The sequence below is a fragment of the Solea solea genome, chromosome 8 (assembly GCF_958295425.1).
Source record: "Solea solea chromosome 8, fSolSol10.1, whole genome shotgun sequence".
NCBI classification, from domain to species: domain Eukaryota; kingdom Metazoa; phylum Chordata; class Actinopteri; order Pleuronectiformes; family Soleidae; genus Solea; species Solea solea.
Genome location: NC_081141.1, coordinates 27,099,343 through 27,117,264, shown reverse-complemented (window position 1 = coordinate 27,117,264; position 17,922 = coordinate 27,099,343). Strand labels below are relative to the sequence as shown.

At 40.9% G+C, this 17,922-nt stretch overlaps 1 protein-coding gene across 1 annotated transcript in view; it reads left to right on the top strand.

Moving 5' to 3' along the window:
* The first annotated feature begins 2,870 nt into the window (after nt 1–2,870).
* zmat4a (zinc finger, matrin-type 4a) overlaps nt 2,871–17,922 on the top strand; it is a 128,212-nt gene continuing 113,160 nt past the window's right edge. The window contains exon 1 of the mRNA XM_058635366.1: nt 2,871–3,087. Coding sequence (XP_058491349.1) covers nt 3,001–3,087 — 87 coding nt within the window. The 5' untranslated portion in view covers nt 2,871–3,000. The remainder of the gene's footprint in view (nt 3,088–17,922) is intronic.

Below are 17,922 nucleotides of genomic sequence, written 5' to 3'. Positions count from 1 at the left end.
CTGCAAATCAGTCGTACTCACGGTCTTGTTGATGGATAGATTTTTTTTTAACAGTTTTTTGACTTTTTCTGGCTGTTAGCAATGACTGTTTGTGGCTAGCTTTATTTCTAACTTCAAAAAGCACTTGATATACGACATACTCCGCAAGAACAGGGATATTTGTTCTTGTTCTTGAGATGGCAAGAGCAAGACCAACATTTAGGCCAAATTTAGACCAAAATTTAGGCCAAATTTAGACCAAAATTTAGGCCAAAGTTAGACTAAAATTTAGGCCAAAACTTAGACCAAAGTTAGGCCAAAACTTAGACCAAAGTTAGGCCAAAACTTAGACCAAAGTTAGGCCAAAATTTAGACCTAATTTAGGCCAAAATTTAGGCAAAGTTAGACCAAAATTTAGGCCAAAGGTTAGGCCAAAATTTAGGCCAAAGTTAGACCAAAATTTAGAACAAAGTTAGACCAAAGTTTAGACCAAAGTTAAACCAAAGTTAGGCCAAAATTTAGGCCAAAACTTAGACCGAAGTTAGGCCAAAATTTAGGCCAACGTTAGACCAAAGTTTAGACCAAAGTTAGACCAAAATCTAGGCCAAAGTTAAACCAAAGTTAGGCCAAAATTTAGGCCAAAGTTAGGCCAAAGTTAGGCCAAAACTTAGACCAAAGTTAGGCCAAAATTTAGGCCAAAGTTTAGACCAATGTTAGACCAAAATTTAGGCCAATGTTAGACCAAAGTTTAGACCAATGTCAGACCAAAATTTAGGCCAAAGTTAGGCCAAAGTTAGACCAAAATTTAGGCCAAAGTTGGGCCAAAATTTTGACCAAAGTTTGGCCAAAATTTTTTATTATCACGACATTACATACTGTATTATACGTCGTGATAATACATACTACACCAACATTTCCGCATTAACCACACCCACATCGAATTTCTGGCCAATCGCACAACAGTTGTCGGACACCACACAAGAATAAAGTTCTGCCCAGATGATGGGTCTGCAGTCCTGGAGGAGAGAACACAATTTAAACAAAACAAAGTGATTGATTATTAATCACCTGTAGGGAAATTCCCTCAGAGCAGCGTCCAGGGAGCAATGCAGGTTTGTTACGTTGCTCAGGAGTACCCCAGCCTTTTGACCTGGTGGGGATTTGAACCAACAACCCTCTGGTTTCAAGCCCACTTCCATTTCCACTTGGGTTGCCAAATCATACACTGCAGGAACAACCACCTGCAATAGGAACACCGTTCATTGTCTTTTGTTAGCAGCTTCACAAATCCTGCGTGAACAAACTACGTTAGGTGTGAGAGAGGTTTTAGTGAAGTGTTTATTTAACATGACAGCTGCTGCGTGCTCACCACAGACACACACACACACACACACACACACACTGTGTTCCTGTGAACAACACGGCGAAAAAGAATATTGATGCTCGATCAACTAAACCCTTAAATGATTAGGTTCCATGAGTCATTTTAATTTGTTAGGCCTGCCTTCCACACAGTGATTCATTTGTCTTGATTCTTACTCCGACACACAGTGTGGGCTCGGTTATGTGTGGTCAGTGTTGTTGCAGCCCACACCGAAGCTGCTGGCTTTTAATTTCATCAACGGAATCAAACTAATGCAGTGCACAAAATGTGAAGCGAGATAAAGTGAGATCGATATTAAATGTATTCTGTCTTAATCAAAATCTATATAAAGGTATAACATACATTATAATGTAATATTACAGCAATTTTTCATCATGTTTATTTGGAGTAACAGTTGTAAAAGCAATTACGTGCAGCAGCCGCTTTATTAGGTACACCACTTCAACTGCTTGTAATGCAAAATCACCCAAAGTTGCATCATTTTAAAGCTCCAGTGGGATTGAATTGACTTAATGCACAAATTATAGAGTTTCACCACTTAACACGGTGACAACAGAGAACTCTACCTCATATCAGCAGTCTCATTAAAAGTTCCGTTCAGTACATTTAAGTCCAGAAGCGAGCCTGACCCAGGACTTCCCAGCAAGCAATTTCTGGTTCCCATAACATTCTGCTCTGCTGGAAAATCCAGCATGGGAACCATGCTAGGTGCTGGTCTATGCTGGTTTACGCTGGTTTGGTGCTGGTTTACACTGGTCTATGCTGGTTTGGTGCTGGCTTACGCTGGTCTATGCTGGTTTGGTGCTGGTTTTATGCTGGTTTACACTGGTCTGTGCTGGTTTGGTGCTGGTTTACGCTGGTCTATATTGGTTTGGTGCTGGTTTTATGCTGGTTTACACTGGGTATGCTGGTTTGGTGCTGGTCTTACTGGTTTGGTGCTGGGTTTATGCTGGTTTACACTGGATTATGCTGGTTTGGTGCTGGTTTACGCTGGTCTATATTGGTTTGGTGCTGGTTTTATGCTGGTTTACACTGGTCTATGCTGGTTTGGTGCTGGTTTATGCTGGTGGAACAGCATAGACCAGCATAATGATGCTGGTGGCCCAGCATAGACCGGCATGGACCACCATAGACCAGTAAAGACCAGCATTGACCAACATGGACCAGCTTAATGATGCTGGTGGACCAGCATAGACCAGCAAAGACCAACATAGACCAGCATGGACCAGCATAATGCTGCACCAGCACCAAAACACAACAAAATTCTGGTCTATGCTGGTTTTTTGAGCAGGGTGGGAACAGTTCCCTGAAGGTTTGATTCCAAACCGAACCGAACCATGATAGAAACGCAGCATGAGCAGCTTTCAGCACCAAACACATGATTTTCTCTCTCGTTTTTTTTACAGGAGTTTGTTCCCACTTGTTTCCTCCGTGTCCGGACTGAAGTGACTGAAGTGAAGGCGTCTCGATGCGCGCAGCGCGGCCAATGGCAGCGCGGCGGGGCGGAGAGCAGCGCCACACTGACTCTACTACACTGTATAATAGTAGACGCTGCCGCCTCTGCCGCTGCTGCTGCTGCCGACAGTGGACGCGTCTGCCGCTCAGGTTCTGCCGCTCTCCCGCATCCGCACCGGTTCATGGATTACACAGTTTCTCTCCAAGTGCAACATCAGCTGACCGTGTTCCCGACACACTTCTGTGAGGGCTACAGTGTGGAGTTACAGGTACATTTGTTCTCTTTCTTCATTATTCCTACATCCACCTGTCTGTCTGTCTGTCTGTCTCTCCATCCATCTGTGCTCTGTCCACGGAGAGGAGGCGTGCGTGCGTGTGTGTGCAGAGTGGGACTTTGTGGAGATGCTCTGCTGCAGAGGAAACGCACGGCTGCCGTGGTGCATGCTGATTTTCTTCTTATTCTTCTTGATTATTCTTCTTCTTATTTGTGTCCGTGTGCCGAGGTTCTTCTTGTTGCATGTGCAGCCACGGGGCGGAGAGAGAGAGAGAGGAGGCAGCCCGTGCGCAGCGGTGCACACAATAATAATAATAATGGAATAATAATAATAATAATAATAATAATAATAATAATAACAACAAAAGTGGCTGCAGGATAATGACCTCACCTATATCCTGCATATTGATGAGCAGCGTGTGCGTGGAAGTCAAGGGTGTGAGGTCAGAGTGAAAGGACACAACACTGTGTTTCCCACGAGGGATTTGACTGAAATCCCAGAATATGACTCAATCTGACTATTTCAAGTTTGGATATGAAACATGAGTACAAGGTGAATTTATGGATTCATTTAGAGGATTTTTTTTATGATTTTATGGGTTTGCTGTACATTTGGGATCCACAATATACAATCATGTGTATATATTTATATATTTATGTATGTATGTGTATATATATGTGTGTGTGTGTATGTACATATGTGTATATGTGTGTGTGTGTGTGTGTGTATATATATATATATATATTTAAAAAAAATATATATATATATATATATATATATATATATACATAAATAAATAATTCCACTCTGCAGTAGTTTAGCAATAGAAACCAATCACCAACAATCTGAGTCATTAAATGACAGCATTAATCACTCAAAGCAGCTTTTAAAGCAGGGGTCGTGTACAAGTACATTCCATAGATTAATAATAAAACATAATACTAATAACTCATAATCTCAGAGTTTCCACATGCAGTTAATCTGCTGCAGTGTTTTTTTTTCACTGAGCCTCTTGTGTTTAATCCTCATGCTGTGAATATGAAGCAGCGTAAACAGTTGTGGTGGTGGAGTTTGTTTCTGTGCTCAGGTGAGAGGAGTAGATTATAGAGGCGTCAACAGAGCAGCTTCATACTCTGTGAGGTCAGAGGTCATTCTCATGTCCTGGTGTCAGACAGGATTCGAGATTTCACACAAGATTTCCTAAATTAGCTCTGCAGTGATGAACTGATGACTAACATCAATTTCCCCCCTCGTGATCAGATTAGCTGCTCGTTGGCCCCCATGCAGGTCATTTGAGTTTGACACTCCTGGATTACACAATAATTCAAATATTCTTTAATAGATCAGTTCTTCACCTTAAATCACAGCTCAGCAGAGGAGAATGAACTCCTGATGGAGAAGTCGCTCTGAGCACAGGTGAGGAACATTTTCATTCCTAATCAATGACTTTCAATGAGTTCTCTCCCTGGTTGACTTCAAAAACCTTCAAACTCATGTTGAACTTTAATGTTTTGTACAGAGAACACGTTTACTTTATTATTTTTATTGCTAATTTACATTAATGTCATAAATATGACATGTCATTTCGCAAATAGTCATAGAAAAGACTTAGAAAGTAGAGTAGATATTGGATAGTTTGTCAATATCCAATATGCCGATATATATAAGTCGTGCTTGGGGCGATATTATATCAATTTTTTCCTGCGACAAACTGCACATTTTCTAGAAATTACATTTTCTTAATTGTGCAAAATAAACATAAAAAAAGAAAATGGTTCTACGATATCGGCCAATGCTATCATGCATCTGTAAAAGGGAAATCATTAAGTTCGTCATATTTGAGGAATTGGAGCCAGTCACTATTAATCGTTTGAAAACAAACACATTTATAATCAGGATTAATGTCTTGTTTCTGCTGTATTTGAGGATTCAGGGAGATTAGGATTCTTTGAGAGGCCACTTGTGAAACTGGCCACTTTATTAGGTACACATGACACCTCATAAAGTGGATCCCGGTGTGGTTTTCTGTCACATCGATCCCTCTTCTTAAAAGTTTGACGTGTTCATAAATGACCATCTGCACACCTGGGATGTAATGAGCGGTTATTTGTGATACTGTTGCGGAGTCGTGGACGTTAAGATAAACCGTTTGAGCTTCAGCGGATCATCTCGACCACGTCTACACGCTGAGCTGCTGCCACGTGATCATCACATATGCTCAGGCAAAATTAGTTTTTCGTAGTTTTATGAGAGCAGCAGGTGGCACTCGGTCCCAGCAGCCTCTGCTACATCTCTATCCTCCTGCAGCACCAGATCAACACCTACTAAAGACCCAGATATGGATGATACTGTATTTCTCTCCAGCCTGCAGCTTCATGACAAGAAGAATAATGTTCTCAGAGAAACACTTTCACCAAGCAGGTGCTGCCAGCTCCGGCTCCTCCTGCCTCAAAGAAACTGCAGGAGACTTCTTTTTTTCCTCCAGAAAACCACAAGATGGCTCCATCCTGGCACAAACCTGCGTGTGCTTTCTTCTGAAGACGCCCAACATGAAAGTTGTGCACTCAAACAGCCATCACGTCATAAAAGTCCACGGTGGAAGCTCCTCTCTCTGTGATTTTATGCATCTACCCTGCAGCCATCCTCTCTATTTTAGAAGAAAAAAAGAGGAAAGAAACACACTTCCATTCCGCCGTCTGCTGCCTATAAATAAAACACTTTGAAGTTCAATGCTTCACTGTCTCCAATAATCGTTTGCTTTTGTGAAGTTAAAATTGCCCCTGCGTCTGTGCCGCCGCTGCTTCTTCTTCTTCTCTTATTATTGTCAGTGAAGGTCAGCGGAGATGGCTCTCTCTTTACAGAAATAGCAACAAAGAGCTGCAATAATCGAAAGCTAAACATATTTATTTTCCCCCTCGGAAGTTTGTTTTTGAAGCAAAAAGGCAGAAGAAATGTGTCTTTTTGTCTTTTAACGTAAAAAAAAAGAAAACGGCCGACGACGCGGTCGAGCTGCAGCAGTCACAGACGAGAACTGTCGAGTGGAGACTGTCGAGTGGAGACTGTCGAGTGGAGACTGTCGAGCGGAGACTGTCGAGCGGAGACTGTCGAGCGGAGACCGTTGCTTACATGAAATATTGAACGCCGTGTCCCTGACGTGACACCTGTTCTCGTGGCGCAGAATAAGACGAAGTGCGGCGTCTCCTCGAGGAGGCCATTGATCTTTCAGGATTATAACAATGGGCCTCGTTGAGCTTTAAGTTTTTCTCTATAATTTGTTCTTAAGAAAAAAAATTTGTGGATTTATGGCTTCATTAAAAAAAAAAATGCATAAATTATTTTTTTAAGTAAGAGCTGTTATCTCAGGGAGAGTTTGAGAATGAGGCTCAGTTTGGGGTTTAATGGATGAAATATAATTCATCTTCTTGTCTCAGCTGTCAAAGGTATTCCACTAGCATAGTAACCTAGAAACCCTCAAAAATATTCTATTTTATTTGTTTGAAAATACACTTTGTTTGCTTACTCTCCAACTCGACTCTTGCGTTTGTGCTTCAAAGTTGTCGTTTTTGCGCTCCATGGGTTTTTGTTTACGTACGATTCAGTCCATGGGCGGAGCCTTAGGAAGCTGCCTGCTGATTGGTTACTGAGTTTTGGAGCGACAGGAAGTAGACTTGGAGTCACTTGGAGTCAGAGCAAGTAAAATTCTTATCATTTTGAGTGATTCAAGCGATATTTTGTTAGCAATGTGAGTATTTTGACTTTGTGGTTCATTTTTGTTTGCTAAATTCATAAAGTGTTGCTTTTTAACACTGACACAAATCTAATTCCATATCTTTGGACTCCGAGTTTTTCCGGGTGTTTGTATTCCTGATGTTCTGATGGTTTCTGTGAGAACCAGACACTCGTTCTCGCAGTGATCGAAGGCACGAAGACTTTAAGTGTGCGATAACTTCAAGAATATGTTCACTCCTGACTGCGCTGCGAACATTGATTTTAAAGTCAATTTAATTACTGGGAAATGTAGAATTTTGGCTTTCAAATGAATCTTATTTTAAGGAAAAATCTTTGACCTTAGATATTGGGCCTTTATCTTCCCAGTAACGAGCTGTAATATGGTTTGTATTAAATCCCCTCTGTTCCTGCTCCTGGTTTGTGTGTTCACTTCCTGTGTTTACAAAGTATTTGTCAAATACAGAAGTCTCAGATTGGTGTCTGTGAAAATATAAGAAATTCTAAGGTATACATTCTTAAAGTCAGTTTATTTAAGTAAAAGACTCATTTTAAGTCAACATTTCTTACATGACAGAATTGATTTGCTTGTGATAAATATGATTTTCTTACATTTTGTCTCATTTTTTGCCTGTTTCTCCTCGTTTTAAGGAACATTACAGTCTGACAGTGGCAAAATGGACTTACCCTAAAATGAGAATTTAAATAACTTTAACAATATTTAGCTAATTTCTAATGGGGCTGTTTGTAAACTCATTCACTCACTCACCTACACCAAAGTCCATAAAGAAAACCACCAATTTTGATGTGGATCCATGTTTCAGAAAGACATAAAAACCAGAACGTGAAAGTGTTTACGCCATCATTGTTTCAACCTTGAGCCGTGAGAGAAAATTCTAATCTTCAGCCAACTTTTAAGTTTAAATACTCTCGTAATGTTCTTATAACCAGAGTTGGTGTTCAATATAAACAGCCATAACTTTCTGTAAGTCACAAACTAGGCGCCCTTTCAAGGTTCCCTCCCTGGAGACCAAGGTGCCTCTGGACATCTGGACCGGATTCATTATTTCAACGGTTACTAACTTTGTGTATCAGACCTGGCACGCGGACGATGCCTTATATTGTTTGATGTTCTAGCTTATTCTCCAAGAAGTAAGCTCGCCATGCATCTTTTCCTTTCATCTGCCGTTTAAAGTTGTCACAGCAAACACTGGTGCCCTTATCGTAACTTATCTGGCAAAATTTGGACCCTGTTGGGTGACGTTTTGGACACTTGTGTGATTATAGGACACAAGTTTCCTTGTTATTTATAGATAGAAGATGAAGAAGAAGAAGAAGTGGTTGCCTCTGCCTACTGAGAATGTGAATGTATGTGATTGGTTGCTTAGTTTTTGTGATGTCACAGACCCTGGTTGTATGAATCTGCTCCTCGGAGACGAGTTGACTGTGGAGTTTAATCAAAATGCATGTTTTTATTATGTAAAGGGGACAATGGAACATGTTATAGTTGAGTTATTACGTCATAGTTCACTTAATATCAAGTAACGCTTTCACTAATGCTAGGCAGAATTAATTGGACAGCTAGAGAACGTGTTATTTTGTCTTCCCCCCCCGATCAGCTGCAGTTTGCCCGTAAATCTGCGACGGGCTCAGCTCACTTCGCCTCACAGCTGAGTGCTGTGTGAGTATGATTTGGTGAGCGTGTGTATCAGAGACTTCAACAGTGCGACACGCCGCAGCTGATTTAGCTGCAGTCTGATGCAACAGGAGTCTGCTGCTGCTGCTGCTGCTGCTGCTGTTTCTCTGACAACACACAATGAATTTGAATCCTCCAGATTGTTGTCGTGCTCGCGCTGGAAAGAATTAATCTCATTAAGCAGACAAGTGTCACAATTTTATTGTCGCACCAACTCAACATTTGCCCTAAACGTCTGCTCTGGCTGAGCACCAAGCTGATTATATTACTGAAGTGCAGGCAGTCTGCCCAGTGTGTGTGTGTGTGTGTGTGTGTGTGTTTTCACTCTGCACCGCGCTTCAGGTCACACTGCATGGGAATAGTCCACTTAGCAGCAAACACCCAAGTAACTGCTCATTGTTTTGACCTTGAGCCGCGCGGTGTGAGAAGCTGGATCGGGGTTTTTCGCTCCCAAAGGCCAAAGAAAAGCAAGAGGGAAAGATGGAGACGGATCAGCTCACAGGACGGATTGAGAGTAAAGTCTCAGCCACCTTACTCGTACAGTTTGGCTAATTTGTCTCTCCCGGGGGAGCAATGTTGGAGTCTCTCCTCCCCCACCCCCCCGGCCCCTGGAGCACCAGCTGGACAAAGTGCTGCTGATGATGGAGGAAACTGATTCCGTGGGACTCGCAGGTCACAGTGAGCACAGACAGGTGATACAGCTGATCTCAGGCTAGATCTAGGTTATGTAACCAGGTCTCTGGAAAACCCCTCGTTTTAGTCTCTGCCTCTGAAAACTCCAGCAAAGGTAGAGATTTGGGTTTTGTGTATCGCATGTGGAGCCACTTGTGTTGTTTGTTGTTGTTTTTAGGATTCTGATTGGCTAGCATGGCTCCATGCTTCCTGTTGCACTGCTGACTGTAGGTTTTTGCATGGTCATGATCGTACTTGAGGGCGTTTTATGCGAGTTTGTGCGGATAAAAACGACAATCTGGTGTTATGTACTTAATCAAAACCAGGGGGGTGGGGTGGACTTATTTCTATAAATACCGGCTAACTCTACCTAGAAACGATAGCTCTACACTCCTGTTATGGCATCTAGTGGAAGAGTTTTTTTGAGTTTCCATTCGTAAAAGTACCAAGATAACCGGCCTCAATCGTTCCATTTTTAGTACCTTTCCCTTGTGGGTACCAGACTAATGGTACGGGTAATGATGGTACTAAACCCACGACAGTCAGCTGATTGGAGGGCGGCAGAAAAGCGTCACTCCCTTGCGACCGGTGTTTCTTTGACGACCACGATCTAATACCGTACAAAGCTTGACGTGTTGTTGAGCTGCTGGATGTCCTCCTTTGTTGTCTGTTGTGTTGCGTTGAATGATTATGCTTTGTCGACAATATCTCGCTGATACGTCCGTTGGGCACGGCAAACCCTCCCTTCGCTTACCAAGTACAGGTACTGGTCTGAATGAGGGCTTTACCTTTCCAAAACCCAACCGAACCATGATGGAAACACGACAATTCGGTTCACCAGTTCAGTTGTTAAGGCAAATATGTTGTCAGCCAACCATATGGCAGCAAATTAAAACATTTAAACATGTTGGACCTTGTATCAAGTTGGGTGGCTTGCTCAAGGACACCCCAACCCTTAAACTGTCTTGGGATTTGAACCCAATTTCCTTCCACTTGGACATGGGCTGCCAAATGACTAAAATAGAGAAAGAAAATAGCATAGAAATAAGAATATGTTCAATATAAACTCACTACACATTCAAGGTTTCTCCAACATGAGTCCAACGTCCTGCGAGGTCTTCATTTTACTGTGCTGAAAAAACTAAAAGCAGAATCAAGTCCTCGAACCAGTGAATGTTTTGTCAGTCTCACTCTTTAATCCACCATTTCTCCAAAAAGCTGCTGGATTCTTTAGTTTTTTGTCATTTCGGAGGCTGATATGTCTCATCGCAACATCAGCATATTCTCCCGATGAAAGTTGAGAGTCTGTTTATGAATAAAACACTCAGACAGAAGTGTTTGTTCCTGGCTAATCCACTGAGACAAATTAAAGTGCTTCTTCACAGTGATGCAATCGTCCTTTAAATCCATTTTTTTTCGCCAGAGCGATCCTGCTCCGTGATTTGCAACGCTGCCCGCGATGGTTTATAGAAGTAAAGACACCAAAGGGAGAAGCGACCGCAGTGTGACACATTTACACAGAGAATTACTCTCATATTATCAGCCCCGCTGCTGCATCCACTTATACAGCCTGACACTTGTGATACTGATGTGGAGGAATTCACCGTGATGAGCTGATACACACAATTTGCTTCTTTTTAAAAATAGATTGATACTGATTTTTGTGGGTTTTATGGGTTTTTATCGACCGAGAAACACAACGTGATTGTGTGTCCCCAGTGATGCAGCACAAGTGTGAAGTCACGACACATTTAAGATGCGTCTACTGTTTGGAAGATAGTGCAGTCCACATGTGGTCATGCTATTTTAGCTGCAGATGTGACTTCCTCTAAGTCTTTTTCTGTATTTTGATCTGAAAGTTTTAGAAACCCTGTATATGTGTGCATGTGTGTATGTATATATGTATATATGTGTGTATGTGTGTGTGTATGTATATATATATGTATGTATATATATATATACATAGTTCATTCAGACTAAAGTAAGCAGGTTTCCCTCCTGTATCTTGGCAAATTAAGTTTAAATGCTGTTACCAACTGAAGTAATGTCTTTTACTCTGTCGTATATATGTATATACATACATATGTATATATATATATAAATATATATACATATGTATGTATATATATACATACATATGTGTATATATATAAATATATACATGTGTATATATGTATATACGTGTGTGTGTGTGTGTGTATGTATATATGTGTGTGTATGTATATATGTATATATATGTGTGTATGTGTGTATGTATATATGTATGTATATATGTATTTATATGTGTGTATGTGTGTATATATGTGTATGTATGTATGTATATGTGTATATATGTATGTGTGTGTATATATGTATGTATGTATGTGTGTGTGTATACATGTGTGTGTGTATATATGTATATACATATATACACATGTATATATTTATATATATACATATGTATGTATATATATACATACATATGTATATATTTATATATATACATATGTATGTATATATATACATACATATGTATATATATTTATATATATATATACATATGTATGTATATACATATATACGACAGAGTAAAAGACATTACTTCAGTTGGTAACAGCATTTAAACTTAATTTGCCAAGATACAGGAGGGAAACCTGCTTACTTTAGTCTGAATGAACTTTAAAACACCCAAATGAATTAAGTTTGTCAGTTTCAGTGTAAGAAATGAGCCAGAATGAGACATTTTTAATGGTTCCAGTTCCAGCCAGTTTCCCCCCTCTGAATAAACACTGACATTATTTCCAGTATTAAACACACTGTGATGTCTTCATACATTAACCAAAATAAACACGGACGGCAACGTACAGTTTCTGCACTAAACCGATGTCGCTCAATCTTTTGGCTTGGATGATAATCCTGGGATCCAGCAGAGGTTCAGAGGATTTCCAGACTCACTGCTATAATGTTAGTTTTAAGATTTAATATGATGATATGCTCGTGCTTGACCTATGACCTTCCATACAACACTAAAAGTCCACTCAAAGCAACTGGGATAGAGATAAACCCAGAAAACTGTTAAAGTTAAAGTTTGTAACACATATTCTTTACTTTGATCAACCTATGGCTATGAAATATTAGTGTATATGTGATCAATAATTTCTGCCTGTTTCTTCTGTAAACGTGAAATGTCTTTGCTTTGCATCAGCGTTGCTTCAGGCGTATGATCACAGCCTTTAACTCTGGTCTGATGTACTTTTCTCCGTCTGCCTCGTTGTTTTTGTGACTTAAAGTTGACAACTCTCTCAGTCCGGTGATTCTTGCCCGTGTGGAGTTTTACTTAAATGCATAACCTCGGCGAGCGGCGCTGGACGTCCTCCAAAATTCATGACCGACAAGCTCACTTTACACTCGGTCATCATTCACTGTCAGCAGCAGGCCAGCGAAGATAACTACCCTTCATTTAAAAAGTACAGGTCTGGTCCTATCAGTGATTGATTGTCTCTGCTGTGCTGAGGCGTTTAAAAAAAACAAAACTCATCTGTTTCACTCGCAAAGGCGGCTGAAATGAGACAAAAAAATGTTGGCGCTGTATGGGGAACATGAATAAACGGTGGCCGGTAACCCCCGACAACTCAATCATCAGCGGCTGTGCAGATGGCAAATTGTATTTGGATATTTTAATTTGCTACACATCAGCATTCTGACAAAAGTGGATGATGTAGTGATTCCAGAAGTGGTCCATTCAAAGCCAAAAAAACACACCGCTTTTGTACAGTTAAATGAATGATCTTCGTTTTAGTCGGGACGTTCTCTGCGATTGGTCGAACGGTAGAATCTTCAGCGGCGATAATTCCATCACGGGAGTGCAAACCTCGGCTGTGACGGCCAGAATAAATATGTTCTTTCACGCTTTAGCCTCTTCAGGGTGATTTACACACTGCTTTAATGGAGCTGTTGTCAGAGAGGAATGACTGTACGACGACGACGACACTGGCCCACACTGCATATTTATATGTACACACATATATATGTATGTATATATGTGTGTATATGTGTATATATGTATATATGTGTATATATGTATATGTGTGTGTGTGTATATATATATATATGTATATATGTGTGTGTGTATGTATATGTATGTATGTGTGTATATATATATATATATACACATATATATATACACATGTGTATGTATATATACATGTATATATATATATACATGTATATATACATGTATATATGTGTATATATGTATATGTGTATATATATGTGTGTGTATATATATATGTGTGTGTATATATATGTGTGTGTATGTATATATATATATATATATATATATATATGTATATGTGTGTATATATATATGTATATACCCGATAAGTTCAGGAAAGGCTTTTTTTTGTTTGTAGCTTGTCAAATCTTGATACTTAATAATCTCTTATTACCTCTTATACTGTCTCACACCTTCTGTGGCACGCTGTTGTTTTCATTTGTCATAATATGCAGATGACTTATGTTTTTCCTTTGTTTCGCTGCATAAATGCTTGTAAAACAGTTCATTAGTGACTTTGTCTTAAAGTAAAACATCTCTCTCTTTCTGAGGCGGTTAATATGTGCAGCACATGATTAATTAATAAACTATATCACTTTAAACGGTTCCACACTTGAGTAAGTGAAGGTTATTCAAGCATGGGAATCCAAGAGCACACAGTTCATTAGACTTATTTTCTAATTGACTAATTATTTCTTCACTAAAGGCCTTTTTAAAAAAAAAAATAATAATTAGTACCAGTCAATCAGAGGTCATGCAGGCTGACGGGGGAATAATCATAAATCATCAGTGTTTTTTGTTGTAATTCTCTATTTATAGCATCCTCACCACACATGTAAACACTAATCCAGTCAGGACTCTTAATGTTCTGTATCTTGCGCTTCTTGAAAACCTTTTTCATGGTGATTTAACATTCAATTTTTCCGTTTTTAAATCAATTATCTGAAAGTCAAAAGCTCCGTGTGAGGCGCTGTCGCTTTTATTACAACATTGATGCGGTTGTGTAAATGAAAAGTACTTGGAAAAAGTTCCAGAATTGGTTCGGTAGATTGGTTCAGCAATAGCTGCTATATTCTAATCCCTTGGCGGAACTGTGACATTCTCTGAAATGTCCACTAAAATGTGCTTTTTTTTCTTCTTCTAATAAATGGCAGATTTTTGAAATTGTTTTTGTAAGAGTCTGTGAGAAATCCGAACATGAGCTCGAGAGTTGATGAGTAATTCCGTCAGAGACTTGAGAGTTGTCGAGGCGGCAAACGCGACGAGACTCTGTCATGAATAATACGAGCGTTCCTTTATATTATATCACGGTGTAATGAATGAACCCCAGAAACAAAATTGTGTCTCATCTGTTCAGTTTTCCCCCTCCGAGCGCGTCTCGCCAATCCGTCATTTTTAGGCATTTTTCTCTGTATACTTCAAGTGCAGCATGAAATGACGCCACTTTATGTGTAAGCCTCGGCTTGTTTACCACGGAGCGGCTGTCGTGCAGCTTGCACCACAGATTGGGACAGAGTGGGATGTCAGGAGCTGGCGTTGGCACAGTTGGCTTTTTAAAAAAAAAAAAAAAAAAAATGCTTTCCAAAAACAACTTTATCTTCTAAAACGACGTTTCTGTTCTCTGTGTTTTCGACTCTCTGAGAACGTTCTGCCACGAACGGCTTCACGCGCGAGAAGAATCTGAGGTCTGTGTGTAGGAGGTGCTGAACGTTGCCCCAGTGAATACTGGATTACAGTGAATTTATGCCACACACACTAAAAATATGTAGAGCCCTTTAATGATTTTGAAACATAATTGGATTATTCTCCATTTTCTATGGTTCAACGTAGGTTTGGTGGCATCAAACAGAAGGATAGGGATATCTATCGCAATATCAATATTTCAATTTTCAATATATAAGTGAAATGTAAAGACAGATAAAGGTTATTTTGATTTAAATATAGTTGACTTTACTGGTAACGAGGGTCAGTCAACATGTCTTTGGCGACTGAGTATGTGATATCAGCCGTTTTTGTCGGTCGTCTTCGGAAACACCGCCGCTCCAGGTTTCCGCTTTGACTCGCTCTCACTTTTAGCATTGATTGACTCGCTGACTCGGCAAATAACAGTTCCAGTCTCGCTTTTGTTTAATATAACCGCTGTGGTGTCGCAAGAACGTCGACATTTTTCATTCCACGGGGAAATGACTTGACAGTTATCAGTATGGATTGAAAGCTGAGATTGGTTTTTCACAATAATAATGGAGAATGCTGATTTTTCATTAACACCTGGTCAAATCAATCCATTTTTTTTACCACTGGCAATAGAGTGTCACACAGTCAAGATGTCCCCAGAAGAGTCTCATTGTGTCCACAATATGAAATGGACCTGTGTGTAGAGGGATAATAGACCTTCTGAGTGTAAATTGTCTCTCACTTCAAACTTGTGTCCGTATCAAAGTTAGTTTTCTTGTGCCTTGTTGAGGTGATGATGATGATGATGATGATGATGATGATGATGCCTTTGTTGACTCTGGTGTGAGTCCAGCTCGTCCACGCTGGCACTCGCCCAGCTCCACAGCTCATCGCCCTCCCTGACGAACTACAACTGACCTCTTATAGCTGCAGCATCTGCTGGGCACTCGCTGCCGTGACCTCCCCTTCTATCTCTGATCTCTTTCCCTCCCACTGTTTCATCAGCCTTTTGCTCCCTGGCCTCCCTGCCCCCCCTGCCCCCCCTGCCCCCCCCCCCCCCCAGCAGACGATGAACAGTGTTGACGAGGTGTGAGAAACGGGCTGCATTGTGTGACTGCTTCTCCTGCGACAGAGAGGCAATGCGGCGGCTGTAATTAGCTCGCCGTGGTGTTTTGAGAGGGCCTGGCTGTAATGTTGTTGACAACAGCTGCTCTGATCAGATATTGATGATTGAATTGTGCCGGAGAACCCCCCCCACCCCCACCCCCGCGTGGCTGTGTGATTGCGATACCTCCCCTTATCCAATTACACCGGGTGAAAATGATTATTTTCCTCTACATCTCATTTGGAAGAGAGTCAACCTCTTGCAATTAAAGCCGTGTATCTGACAGTGGAGTCCATTAGCTTAATGAATCAACGGCCACAGAGAGGGACGTGTTCATTCAAGTGTGTGTAAAGTGATGAAAAAGATCCCTCCTGACTTTGTGCTGCTAACCACTCCACTTTGCCAAATCTGAGTGATTCAAATAGTCGCTAAGTGTTTAAAATTGGGTTTGAAATCAGGTAAAATTCAGCATTGGAGACACACACACTCAACAGTTTTTATATCTTAGTGAGGACACATCATTGACATAATGCATGCACTAGCCCCTTACCTTAACCTTAACTATCACAACTAAGTACCTAACCCTTACCCTAAAACCAGGTCTTAACCCTGAAAAATCCTTTAAAAGTTGTGTTTCCCAGACAAAATGTCCCCACAAAGACATGAATGCAAATGTACACACACAGCCTTAGTGAATGAGTGTGTGTGAATGGGTGAATGACATATTGTCCACATACACAGAGCTGCTCTCTGTCGCCCTCTTTCTCTATCAGTGGTAACTGCAGGGGGGCGGTTTTCATCCAGGGTTAGTTTATGATCCTGTCTTGAGATTGTTTAATCTCCTCGTCATGTATCAAAGATGGTTGATATTCAGGATTCAACAGTGGGATTACATCAAGAGCAGAAGACAATGATGGCGCTTTCAAACCAACAAGCAGCAGCACGGTTCCTCTTTGGGCTCTAGTTCCAGTTGGAACCGTGGTGGTCTCAGTGAACCAGTTAACCACATTCACACCAGTTAAAGTGGAACCAAAGTTCTACCACTCTACGTCATCAACGGCAGCCATTGCTCATTGCTCAGTGCACACATTATCCGTCCATCCATCGTCAACCACTAATCCGAGACCGGGCCTTGGGGGTAGAAGCTCCACCAGAGGGCCCCAGACTTCCCTTTCCATGGTCACATGGTCCAGCTCTGACTGGTGATCCCCAGGTTCTCCCAGGCCAGTGAGGAGATATAATCTGTCCACCTACAGTAGTCCTTGGTCTGCCCTGAGGTCTCCTCCCAGATGGACATCCAAGGAACGCCTCCCAGGTGGCACAACATCAGTGGAAGTGAACACAACTCGCTGTTAATTGTGCAGCTCTCCAGTTTCTCCTGGTTTTGCCATCATCCCCAGTACGTTCTCCTCCCTGTTTCCTCGTGTCTACAGTTCACACTAAATTATGATGAAATGGTTTTGCAACTGGTTCCAAATTTGGTTTGGGAACCAGAACTGTGCCAGACAGAGTCGTAAAAGAGCCCTGAGCCCCTGAAAGAGCCCTGCTTTGGAAAACGGTGACCAGGGAAGAAGGTGACATCTGGTTAAGTCTGATGGACAGTTAGTAAGGCTCATCAATGAGACAAGATAAGACACCCAATAAACCATCATCTCGATTTCTCACTGCAAAACAGACAGACTAAATCTAATGCTTCCCTCAATGTTTTCTCACGCAGAGTCACTTCTCATCTTCTTTTTAAAATGTTGTTTTAGCTTCAGAGGAGTCAGCGCGGTTAATATTGTGTTATCATAACAGATAACGGGGCCAAAACCACAAATATAGATTTGTAGTAATTGTAATAATTTCTGGTGAGTTGTGTAGATTGTGGTGTATCTTCACATATTTAAACACAAACTGTTTAAATGAAGTCTTCGGGGGATT